Here is a 13,434-nt window from a genome sequence, read left to right as displayed (position 1 = left end):
ATTTGTGGTCATATTATTGATTTAGTTATGGTGTTATATACTCACTGGCCACTTTATTAGGAACACCTTTCTACTATCAAGTTGAACTCCCCTTTTGCTTTTGGAAGTGCTTCACTTCTTCATGTCATAGATTAAAAAAATATACTGTAAACATTTCTCAGATATTTTACTCCAAACTGACATGATACCCAATGTTACTGAAGATTTCCAGAACATCCTAAAGGCTTGTGTTTTATGTGGTGACTGTGGAGGTCGTCTGATCACAGTGAAGTGATCGTGTTAAAGAAAAAGTTTTAAAATAAGTGGTGTGTTATCCAGCTGGAAGCAGCCATCAGCAGATGTGGTCTGAAAGAGACGGACATGGTCAGCAAGAATACTCAGGTAGGCTGGATTCATGCATTCTTGTTATTCACACACAAAAAATTCTGATCCTGAAAAAACAAATATAGATATTTGGTTGGAAATATGAACCAGCGAGGTAACATCCAGTCAAAGACACCGCCTGTCGACGCTCGGCTCTTTTATTTTTCTAAAAGAGGAAACAACACAGAGCAGCGAGGTTAAAGAGGTCAAAAGTAAACTTCACTATTACAGCAGCCAATCAGAGTGAGGAGCTTAATCCCTCCATTCAAACACAGAATATAAACAATACGCTGTGAAGCAGATCCTGACAGTCTGCAGTGAACACAACTGTAAAACTCATTTCAGTGCAAATAAAACATCTTCCTGTTACCTCGACGTTCTTAGAGTCACAAATAAATGAAGATAACATTTTAAAGGATAAAAGACAAACAGCTTATTGCAGGCACACCTTTTGGTTATTCATTGAAAAAGTCACAAAATCATTTAGTCAGGTTCAAAACAATTTCATACTTTTCAAGTCAATAAGTTGTGTTGTGATTGTTAACATAAAAACCTGCTCTGCAGAGGTTCAGTGAAGCAGTTTGTCCCTGGTTCCTCAGTCAGCATGAAGCCTGCGTGTGGTTACGCCCTCTGAGTCCTCCTACACTCCTCTGGTTCAGTGAACGCAGCGTGAGTCATGACGTTGATCTTGTTAGTGAAACTGAAAGTGAGCTGACACAAATTCCTTCTGGGTCTCTGCTCTTCAGAGGTGGTCCCTCTGGAGGTCTTCGTTCAGCTCAGAGGTTTCAGCAGCAAGGACAAAGAGCAGCCTGAGCTTCATCACCACTGAGCCCACAGTCCCAGACAGCCACAGACTGGGGAATAGACTCAGCCTCACAGGCACTGACACACAAATAGTTGGGAGTCACAAACCACATGTAATGTGACACACAGCTTGTGCTGCTAAAATCTTACCGCTGGGCTTTTTTGCTGGTGTCAGTAACGCGAAATTCAACACATAGTACATGAAACCTGATTCTTTGAGCAGAGAATGGGACACCGTGACGCAGACCAAGGTTATTATCGTTAACGAAAACTAACGAAAACTAGAAGTGAAAAAACATTTTCGTTAACGGAAATAAAAATAAAAACAAAAAAAGGAAAACTAACTAAAACTGTAATGAGTGTTCACAAAACTAACTAAAATTAACTGAATTTATAGCAAAATGTGTTTAGTTTTCATTGATGTGCGTGTCATACAATAGTCAAGGGTGAAAATGAAGTTTAGTTTCCAGATTTTTTCTTGCTGTGTCTCATTATGCCAGCAGGTGGCAGTACGTTAGTCGAGTCGTCTGTGTTGCTGCTCCGTCCACGCGCAGAATCATGTCAGGAAAAGTCGGGAGAAAGCGCCAGAGTCCAATTTGGGATTACTTTGAATATGACTGTGTTTTGGATAAAGCAAGTGTCTTGTAGTGGAAAGAGACAAAATATGAGGGACATTTCTAAAGGGAAAAAAATCCCACAAACCTTAAAGTGCACTTGAAAAGCTCACACAGAAGGCTAACCTAGCTTACCTTGAGAAGGGAGCACACTCAACCCTCATCCCCAGAAACAGACGCTAACCCCACGCAAGGCAGCGTGATGCATCCCGAGACAACAGGACGGGGATATCTACACAACTGTGTGAGTCAATTGCCTTCAAAAAGTTTATCAATTCACTTGAACCAAAATTACGAACACCCGGTGCTGCAAGAGTTAATAGTCTCATTGGGGCCAAGATATACATTTTATAGTTGCCTGGTATCAATGGTTGTTCATCTGCCTTTATTTATTTATTTATTTAAAGAACCCATAGGTGGGAATGTGAGTTGTCTGTCTCTGCGTGTTAGCCCTGCGACAGACAGGCGACCTGTGCAGGGTGCAGGGTATGGTAGCTGGAATAGCAACATACCCAAGGATAAGCAGAAGAGAATGACTGATATGATGAAACTGGGATTTTGTTGCACTTAATTATTGCAAACACAACTAAAACTATAACTGAAACTAATCAAAACTAAACTGAATCTAAGGCTTTTCAAAAAAATAAAAACTAAACTAAACTAGCAAACAATTGGTAAAAACTAATTAAAACTGATATAAAATTGAAAATCTGAAGTCAAAACTAAATTAAAATAAAAACTAATGAAAATTGCAAAACTATTAAAACCCTGGCACAGACTGAACGGTAAAACAGAAACAGAAAGGTAAGCAGCAGGGCTGGTGACTCACTCCCCTCTAAATTCCCCACACGGGTAATTCAGTTTCAGCATGTATCTTTCCGTTTCACTCCGGATTCTTGCTGCTGCTTCGTGGTCTTCATGCTTCTGTTAAACATGGCTTATTTTAAAATCCTTCTGGTTTTGTTTCTAATTTCTGAGTTAACAGGTGAGTGAATAGATGTTTTAACAATCTCTCTTTAACAATCTCTCTTTAACAATCTCTCTCTCTCTGTCTGTCCCATGTGTCTGTCTGCTCAGTGGCTAGTGGACACAACATTTTTATTCATGTTTTAATTTCTTTAATTTAATTCTAAAACTAAATTCTAAAACTCTAAACCCCGAACCAGGAAATAATAATTTATAATTGTGATGTCTTCAGCTCTTCAGCAGGATGTTCAGGCAAAACCTGGAGCATACGTCACTCTTCAGTGTGAGATTTCCACAGATGAAATAATCTCAGTGCTGAAGTGGAGCAGAGCTGACCTGAACACAGACGGCTACGTCTACTTCTACAGGAACAAACGATTCTATGAAAACTACCAACATCCATCTTTTCATGGCCGAGTGAAGCTGAGGGACCCAGAGATGAAGGATGGAGACGTTTCTCTGATTCTGAAGAACGTTGCGTTTAATGACACTGGGATGTATGAGTGTCACATAGCTGTGAGGAACCCTGTGAGAAGTAAAAGAGTTCACACTGAGATCAGTCTCTTCATCAACCTCACAGTCACAGGTGAGTTTGTGGAGCTCATTAAATGTAAACTAACAACTTCCTCCGCGCTTTATGATCCAGTTAGAACTCTCTCCACCTGTGATTTGATTTCTGTTTACTCTGCAGGTGAAACACATGAAAGCGTGTTGGAGAAAACAGTCATGGAAAAACGAGGTGCAGATGGAAACATGGATGATGCTGAAAGGGTCGGATCTCCATCTCTTCAGGTTGTTGTTCCTGTTGCTGTTTTTGTTGCTCTTGTTGCCGTTGCTTTTGGGGTACACCGAAAAACTCATCAACATAAGAAGCAACATCCAGTCAAGCTTCCTACTGAAGACTCTGCTGAAGTGTAATGAAGCTGCTACAGAAACATATAAGCTTTCTTTATGAAAACTAAAGTACTGAAAAGCACGTTGTTACAGCATTAACACATTTTATTACATTTATTGATATACAGCTTTTAACAAATTTATTAAACCACATTCGTTAACCAAGAAAAACCACCCAGCATCACAAACAGCTGAATTCACCTTCAGAATATTCACATCTAATCCTAAAGTATGTGCGTAAATGCATTCACACACACACACACTGCAGGCCACCATCTCCAGTCTACTTCAGTTTTAGTCTTTTTCTGGTCTGAGTAATTTTACACTTAACGTCAGTATTATTATTTTTCTTATTCTTCCATTTTGTTTGTGTTTTTTTAAATTGAAGTTACAAAACTTTGAGGAAAAACACAGATGCCTTTCTTTTGACGGAAATATTGATATTTTTATAGTGATCAGGTCATGTACTGTGCTATGGTTTTATTTTATTCCAGGTTGTTTAAATTTAGCTGCTGTAGCACTGAGATATCTCAAAGCTTGAGGACAGAAGCATGAAAAACTGCACATGTTGTGTGAAGTAACTGATGAAACTAATTGTGAATATATCTGATCTGGTTCAATGAATGACTTCCTAATGTTCAAATTAGGAAGTCATTCATGGGAACATTCCTAATGTGCTGATGGCAGCGTCACTATACAGAAGTGCAAACCAGGAAGTTAAACACTTCTCTGCATCAACACAAACTAAATGCCTGAATGATAAAGATATGTGCAGGTCTACTAGTGCATGTTTTATGAGAAATACTGTTAAAATGTGAGGTAATTTTATTAAAATATCTGTGTTTTGTGAGAAGGTCCCATAGAAACTGTATATTTTAGATATGATCATTGTCCAACATCTTCGCAATGAAATGAAAACAGTTGTTTTATGATGCAACCTGATACTACTATTAATAGTAGTATCAGTAATAGTAATATTTAGAGGGATTGTTGAAGCTCACTGTGAACTAAACTAAACATGAATTAAACAATGCAAACAAATGTGTACTGAATGATCCCACCCTGGGAAATAAATAGGAATAAATAAATGTGTATCATTGATGAAAGTCAAAACTTTAATATTTTTGTTTATTGCTGCTCAAAATTGTTGGTTCAGTTATAAGAGCTGTTGAATTTTCCGGTAACTGTTGTTTTCGTATCAACTCTGAGTTATTGTTTGAAAATATTATTGTTCGAACCATCACGATGAAGCAAAGTCATTCACAATGATGCTGTTTGCAAGATCAGGTGGAAGCTGCTCTGTGACAATGAATGTATTTATACTTGACTTGAAAGATCTGTGAATGCACTGCTGGCTTTGTTTGTCTTTAAATATACAGTACTCATAAAACAGGGCAAACAAAGGAAAATTAAAAAAAAGAAAAGAAATAAATGTTATGTACTTTGCGTTCTGTACAATATGCCAGTTTACTATTTAATATGTTATTAATAAATCTGTGTGTAACAGATTTTTATCATTAAAATACTTCTCATCAGCTGTCCCCAACATGTGTCATCAAAGTATCGGGAATCTGTTGGAAGAGAAAGAGAAACCATTGGTATTTCCTGTTTCTCAGAATCAGAATGGGTTTTATTGCCAAATGTTGAGCAGGTTTACAACATTAGGAAATTGCTGCGGTGCTTCAGTGCAAACATACTGTCATATAACGCTCAAATAGATATAAAAATAAGAATAAGAATTAAAAGTGCTGCGTAGAAAGATATATACATGAGTGCAGGTGGTGATCAGTGCCAAACATGGAATGATGCAGTGACACAGCGTAGGGTCATGTGTTAGTGGTGGGAACAGTCATATGGTTATTGTTCATGTGTCCAACAGCAGAGGGGAAGAAACTGTTCTTATGGCGAGAGGTTCTGGTGCGAATGGACCGGAGCCTCCTGCCTGAGGGGAGCAGGTCAAACAGACTGTGTCCAGGGTGAGAAGCGTCAGCTGTGATCCGAGCTGCACGCCGCAATGTCCTGGAGGTGTACAGGTCCTGCAGAGATGGGAGTCTGCAGCCAATCACCTTCTCAGCAGAGCGCACAACACGCTGCAGTCTCTGTTTGTCCCTGATAGTGGCTCCAGCGTACCACACTGTGATGGAGGAGGTGAGGATGGACTCGATGATTGCAGTGTAGAACTGCATCATCGTCCGTGTTGGCAGGTTGAATTTCTTCAGCTGCCTCAGGAAGTACATCCTCTGCTGGGCTTTCTTGATGACGGAGGTGATGGTGGGCTCCCACTTCAGGTCCTGAGTGATGGTGATACCCAGGAAGCGGAATGAGTCCACAGAGGTGATGGGGGTGTCAGTCAGGATGATGGGGGGGAGTGGGGCTGTGTGCTTCCTGAAGTCCACAATAATCTCCACTGTCTTCTGGGCATTCAGCACCAGGTTGTTGTGGCTGCACCAAGACACCAGACGTTCAACCTCCCTCCTGTAGGCAGACTCATCCCCGTCCGAGATGAGTCCAATAACGGTGATGTCATCTGCAAACTTGATTAGCTTGACAGACTGGTGGGTGGAGGTGCAGCAGTTGGTGTACAGGGAGAAGAGCAGAGGAGAAAGAACACAGCCCTGAGGGGAGCCGGTGCTGATGGTCCGGGAGTCCGAGACATTCTTCCCCAGCCTCACGTGCTGCTTCCTGTCCGTCAGGAAGTCAGTGATCCACCGGCAGATGGGATCAGGCACATTCATCTGGGAAAGCTTGCCTCGGAGATGGTCTGGAAGGATGGTGTTGAAGGCAGAGCTGAAGTCCACAAACAGGATCCTGGCGTAGGTTCCTGGGGAGTCCAGATGCTGCAGGATGAAGTGTAGGGCCATGTTGATGCCGTCATCTACAGACCTGTTGGCTCTGTATGCAAACTGCAGGGGGTCCAGGAGGGGGGCCGTGAGGGTCTTGAGGTAGGAGAGAACCAGGCGCTCAAATGACTTCATGACCACAGATGTCAGAGCCACGGGTCTGTAGTCATTTAGTCCAGTGATCTACATATGTGTGTTGTATCTATATATGTGTATACAGTGGGGCAAAAAAGTATTTAGTCAGCCACCGATTGTGCAAGTTCCCCCACTTAAAATGATGACAGAGGTCAGTAATTTGCACCAGAGGTACACTTCAACTGTGAGAGACAGAATGTGACTAAATACTTTTTGCCCCACTGTATGTGGTGTATTTATGCTTATATCCTTACTCTCATTCCCCTTAATGTATCTGTAACATGCAACTTCTTTCGGTGCTTTGCTACTGGAAACTGAATTTCCCAAAGGAACCCACCCGAGGGATTAATAAAGTTTCATCTCATCTAATCTAATCTAATCTAGGTTTCTTGGGGACAGGGATTATGGTAGAGGACTTGAAGCAGGCAGGCACATGACATGCCTGCAGTGAGGAGTTGAAAATACCAGAAAACACTGGGGCCAGCTCGTTTGCACAGTGTCTGAGGGTGGCAGGAGACACACCGTCTGGGCCGGGAGCTTTTTGAGCATAAACTGCTTCCTCACACCTGCTTCATGAATATGAAGAACAGTGGTGGGAGGAGGTGGTGTGAAATCCTCCTTTGTGTGGGGTGAGGAGGGGGGTGTTGTAGGTGAAGTGTTTGATGGTGGTGATGGCCCTATGGAGGGGGGAGAGGTGGGGGAATGAGTGTCCAAAGTGTCTCTTTTGTTGTGTCTCTTTCTCACCCCGTGAAAGCCCCGGGCAGGAAACAGATTTGAATTTATCAGAAAGCCTTTGTCCTGTTTTTAAAACACTTCTTAAAACACCTTTTTCATTGGCCACAGAGTGACAGCTGATTTCTGATTGTTTTAAAGTGTCTTCACATAAATGATTTTGTATTTTTATTCTGTTCTTAACTTTGGTCGGCACTTGCTGTTTTAAAGAACTTTATTAGTAAAGTTGCCTTGGCTTATCAAATATGTAAATTAGTTATTTACTCAGGAAGTCACAGTAAATATTGTTTATATTCCAGCTACAGGCCAGTATTCAACACAGTCACAACACAGTCACATGATGTGCATCAGTCAGCGTTTTGTTGATATTTCATTTTTTCTTTTTAATTTTTTGTTCAATTTTTTCCTTTGTATTTAATACTTTAATAATCACACTGTTACAGTTCCTGGGCCTTTGACACAGCATTTTGTGTTTCTGTTGTGGACTTCTTCATTCTTTTGGATTTCAAGATGTGGTTTATGTTGTAGTTCTGTCATTCCTCTATGCATTGTTCTGCTGTTCCTGTTTTATTCTCACATTCTGGTGTCTTGCATGCTTGAGTTTAATTCTACATGCCATGTCTCCTTATCCTGAGATTATTATCAACTGTGCTCCCACCTGTTTCCTTTTCCCTCGTTACCTGTTGTGTGTATTTAAGCTTTTCAGCAGCCATTCAGCCTTTTTAAAGACAGGAATAATCGTTGTTGCCATTCAGTATGGCTTCCACTCCACAGAAAACTGTATGATGTCCGTCATCATCTGGATGATGCGTTCACACGCTCCAACAAATTGAGATTAATTTTGCTCTATTTTAATTCTGCCATTGCTTCCTTCCACGCTCACGCCAGTATAAAAACTTTGTACTCAAGTGGGTTTCCATCAAATATCAGCACGTCTCACACAGGCAAAGCGATAAATGAAAGCTGCTGTGATGTCATTCTGTTTTTGGTTTGTATTGAAAATGCCTTCAGGTGCTTCTTTTTTGACTTGCAGCTTCATAAGTTGCATTAATTCCTGTGAGAGAACTGTTGGTGGTGGTTGTTTTTCATGCACATGAACTCAGTGAAGAAAATCACAAATATCTCCACTTAGCTGAATATTATCTGCCTCTTTCCTTACAGCACCCTAACAGTGAAAATCGATCCTTCCTCTAACAGACTGTAAATGGATCGTTTTCCTTTGAGGTGAAAGGTTTTAGAAACTGCAGGTTGCTGAATCTTTTAAGGCTAGTAATTTATGCCATGTTCCAAGGACTCGCTCATGCTCTGTGGCCGATGATGCAGTTATTTCAGCCGAAAAAACACAGCCTACTCACTTTTCCTCAGTCGTTGATCCTGTTCCTGTCACTCACACTTCTCCATCAGAGCAGCTCTCTCAGCTTCTGCTTTGATCCGTGGTGATGCTGCCGAGCCAAGATTTCCAGCTGCCTTTGCAGTCAACGAACCATCTTCAGTACAAGTGTCTGCACCCATCTCAGGTCGGATCTCCTTTTTGGTCGTTACTTATGTAGGTAGGTGACAGCCCTCTAGTGTCCAAATGTGTAACAACACAAACTACCAACAAAATACTAAATGAGTCCCGCCGCACCTTGACTCATTGTCCATTTCATTTCTTTTAAGTTTTATTGAGTCTAAAAAAACAAACTGAAAGTGAAAATGTCAAGCATGAATAAAAAGAACAAATATGCAAATCTGACCTTTATATCATTCACAGACAGACTTACCTGACTGCGTGAAGGGATTTTTTTACCTATGAATTTAACTTCAAGGTAAAATTTGTTTCACTTTGACATTTTACAGTCAAAACAATGAATACTTCAATCTCTGAATTTCAGTCATTCATTCATTGACTTTGTTCAGAGAAGTTTCCCAGAGAAACTTCTCCTCATTGGACCATAGATGCTAATTTATTTCAATATATTTATTTAATATACTTATTTACTGGGTACTTGTGAGCGACAGAGGTGTGATTTCCTTTGAACTTTGAACTTTCCTTTAAAGCATTGTCATCTCTGAGTCTCTACCATGCTGTTGTGGATGGCTTCTCTCAACGTGCTGCTGTCTTTATGTTTGATTTCTACATCTACCGGTGAGTTAAACCCAGAACTGAAAATAGATTATTACAAATTGTAAGTAATGTTGAATCTGTATCATTCTGAGTAATTTCTTCAACACTTTGAAAGATTATTTCAGGTTTTTTTTTTTTTTTTTGAGCAGCAAATGTTGCAGTCAAATAGTGCAAAATATAACATTTCCTGTCTTAAAATCACTGTTTAATCATGGATGGAGACTTATCTGTTATTACTATACAACACTTAACAATGAGACAATAGTTGGCAATAGTACAAACTGTGGAGTGGGGTTGTCTCTGTTCAGAGGCTATTTTGAGGATTTGTTCTAAATGAGTGGAGATATTTGATCAGAAAAGTCTCACATTAAGCCCTTGTTGATAAGTGATGAATAGACTTGTTCTTATGCACTAAAACCTTTACATCCAAAATGACTTAGAAAAGATGTCACTTTGCACAGTAGGTATAGCACTTTCATACTCTATGTCTGAGCCATTCACACTTGTCAAGGTACCGCCTGATTAACCAAAATAAAATTAAAGTAGAAGTAGTCACCAGGCAGAATTATATTCCATGTTTAAAAAACAAAATAAAGGAAAAAAATTTGTAACACAAATGTATCACAATATATTGTCCTACTGTCCGTCCAAGTTTCTCGCTGCTGTATTACTAAACTAATCTTTGCAGCAACTTTGAAGGTATTTGCCTTGACGTGTCACACGCTGAATGTTAAAACTTGTTACAGTCTAACCCATTTTCAGACTGAGTCAGGACTTCAGACAGTTTGATATAGTTCAATAGAAGCCCCTCAGCATTTGAAGCTAACATCACGAGATGCAGAAAACTGTGACTGTTACAACCACAGAGCTTTAAAAGAAACAGAAAAGGTCAAGTCAACGATGAAATGTCCAGACACAACTCAAATAACTGTCCTCAGCTTGGAAGTGGTCTCAGCTTTCCCTCCACAGGCCCACCTGCCTTTAAGGGGGATTTTTTAAATGAAATCCTGGCTGTCAGTATGACTCTACTGTGAGACCACTTGAGAAGAAGGGGCTCATTACTGAGCACAATGTGATGAATTGCACTGTTTCATGCTAACACATCAGGCAGAGCTAAAACCAAAAGGTTTTACAACATTAGTCGAATAACTTCTCAAATACAGGAAAGTCAAACCTCACACGAAGGGAGGTGGAGACAGTTTGTAACCATATCTGTTCAAACAAATCATATTTAACATGTCGGACTTGTGTGTAAACATGTGTTTACCTAGAAATTAAAAATATATGGCATAGGAATCGAGAAGCATTTCCATGAAGGTTTAATCACTGACTGTTAAGTGAACGTCATTAACATCAGTCTGAAGTCACTGTCTGACGGCCAGGAGATAATTCAAAGGAGACATGTGTTCAGCTGAAGTCCATCTGACAGCTGGATACAGCTGTGATCACATCTGCTCGGGTCTGGTGTCAGAGAGCAACACTGGTTCATTATCTGGGTGGAGATCATTCCAGGTGTTTTAAATCTAACTCGGAAAGCTGGTGAAGGAAACTCGAAACTTGATATGTCACGAACATCTTCAGGGAATTTGATCATGTTTAACACAAATGTTTACCTGATCTGAAGGACCAGACTTTTGTTTCCAAGAGTCAAATATCACTTTAACATCAGAAAAAGTGTTTTTGTGTTTTCAGGCAGAGCAAATCTACAGCAGAGTCTGAAAAAATGAAGTGAAGTAACACAATAAAGAAGAGTTGCCCAAAATTCCTCCACAGATGATGATGTTATACAGAAAAAACCTAGGGCATTCCTATCAAGTCACTGAATCATGAGTGTGCTTACTGAACACTGTGGGCGGATTAAAAGAAGCATGTTTGTTTGACTCACTAAAAATGTTTCCGGTGTTTTCTCACCTGAGACCACGTGGTTTATGTTAAATGTTCCTGTGAGTTCAGGTCACTGAGGTGTGTTAAATATTAAAAATATCACTTCTTCTTTTTGCTTCAGCTCTTCAGCAGGATGTTCAGGTGAAGCTTGGAGATGACGTCACTCTTCAGTGTCAGATTTCCACAGATGAAATAATCTCAGTGTTGAAGTGGAGCAGAGCTGACCTGAACACAGACGGCTACGTCTACTTCTACAGGAACAAACGCTCCTATGAAAACTACCAACATCCATCTTTTTATGGCCGAGTGAAGCTGAGGGACCCGGAGATGAAGGATGGAGACGTTTCACTGATTCTGAAGAACGTTACGTTTAATGATGCTGGGATGTATGAGTGTCACATAGCTGTGAGGAAATCTGGGAGAAGTAAAAGAGTTCACACTGAGATCAGTCACTTCATCAACCTCACAGTCACAGGTGAGTTTGTCACCTCTGAGAAACTGCAGCACTGCCCATGTTTACAGCCCTGCTAGAGTTTCCTGCACTTGTGATTTAACACATGAACATCCAATAGATGCTGAGCTAAAACGCTTCACCCACAGCCGCCTTGATGTTTAGATGTTTTCTGTGTCTAAGCTGAAACTGCTCAGAAACTGAAGCTGTTCACTTGCAGAACTCACACCTGTTAGTTTGCTGCTGTGCTGCTGTGTGAAGGACTTTGCTCTGACAGCTGCTGTTTTCTCTGCAGGTGAAACACATGAACACATGTGGGAGCTGGATGGTGTGAAAGAAGAAGAGGCACAGAGAGATGTGGATGACACATTCGAGGTGGAAACTTCAACCACCCTGAAAGTCGTTCTTGCCGTTGTTGCTGCTGCTGCTGTCGGTGTCGCTGTTCTTGGTTTTGCGGCACTTTGGAGATTTAAAAGAAGCAAGAGTCACCTCACTGAGGCGGACAACCAGCAGGAGGTGTGGAACCTGCTGCTATCACCGCAGCAGCGATCTGGTGTCTGTGCAGGATCAATAAACTTTGTCTCACTGGGTCTTCTTCTGCTTGTGTGGTTCTGTTGGTAAAGCACAAAGAACAAAAAAAACTTGACCTCAGGACTCTGTTTCACTGTGAAGTACAAATAACATGATTTAATACCTCAATATTAACGCATTACATGTTGTAGATCATTTGGTTAAATGATCACTCCACAATGTTTGTCTGTTGAGAGCTGCTGTACCTACATCTCTTACAAACTACCTCCAACGCTTCAGTGACTGGGATGCAAGTGAAGACGGATGTAACATCGCACGAGACCACGGTTTCATCTGCCTTCATAATGACTTCTCTCATCTTCTCAACAAAATCCAACGTGTGGTGTTCAGAGCTGAGGATCGAGGCAGAAACTTAGAGATGTGACGGAGTTGATCATACAGACACCTGTATAAAATGATGACCTGTTTATGTATCTTCAGTAAACCACACAGACCTGGTGTAAGTCTGATGTCATTAGCTGTTTAAGAGTCCAAACTCTGCTTCAGGTCCCAAAAGTCAAACGAACACTGCAGCATCCTTGCGAGTTAAAAACTGTCTAAAATCTTTCATCTTTAATAAAATGATCAGTTTTGCTGCTTTGCCAGGTGTAACAATGGAGTTTAACATCCAGGCATCTATGAAAACAGAATTTATTAAATTAAACAGAGTTAGAAGTTAGCAGGGAGTTAGCTCACTCGTCTCCACCTAAACATGATTTACTATTATCTGACTGAGTGGTTTCAGAAACAATTCAAACATACAGCTCTGCTATCACTTCCAACATAAATGAGCCTTATGCCCATGTTCTGTTTTGCTTCCTTCCTGTTGCCTCATGTTTAATTAGTTTCAGATGTATTGTTTGCATGCCAATTCGTAGCTTTCCTCATTACCTTGCATGTTATAGTGTGTGGATTCCTTTGTGCATCGTTGGACACTCTTGACACTCTTCAACACCCACATTCATAGTACATGTTAAAGTGAAGGCACTATTTATTGACAGATGAATGAAATACATCACTTTTAATAGGAAGCTCAACCTCAGCCTCTCATTTCCTGTAATAAACTATGGAAGC

At 40.5% G+C, this 13,434-nt stretch overlaps 2 protein-coding genes across 2 annotated transcripts; both read left to right on the top strand.

The window, feature by feature from the left end:
* Positions 1–360: 360 nt before the first annotated feature.
* Positions 361–3,986, top strand: LOC113017294 (uncharacterized). Its single transcript, XM_026160464.1, has 5 exons — positions 361–381; positions 928–1,032; positions 1,980–2,025; positions 2,980–3,333; positions 3,439–3,986. Exons 1-5 carry the CDS (start codon positions 361–363, stop codon positions 3,663–3,665), a joined length of 753 nt encoding a protein of 250 aa, XP_026016249.1. The 3' UTR covers positions 3,666–3,986.
* A 5,438-nt stretch (positions 3,987–9,424) lies between these two features.
* LOC113017293 (uncharacterized) lies at positions 9,425–12,745 on the top strand. Its single transcript, XM_026160463.1, has 4 exons — positions 9,425–9,476; positions 11,461–11,814; positions 12,086–12,343; positions 12,558–12,745. Exons 1-4 carry the CDS (start codon positions 9,425–9,427, stop codon positions 12,743–12,745), a joined length of 852 nt encoding a protein of 283 aa, XP_026016248.1.
* Positions 12,746–13,434: the final 689 nt, after the last annotated feature.

Source organism: Astatotilapia calliptera, unplaced genomic scaffold (assembly GCF_900246225.1).
Source record: "Astatotilapia calliptera unplaced genomic scaffold, fAstCal1.2 U_scaffold_1, whole genome shotgun sequence".
NCBI classification, from domain to species: domain Eukaryota; kingdom Metazoa; phylum Chordata; class Actinopteri; order Cichliformes; family Cichlidae; genus Astatotilapia; species Astatotilapia calliptera.
The sequence above is the reverse complement of the archived record's forward strand: the minus strand, read 5'-3'. Positions and strand labels throughout refer to the sequence as shown.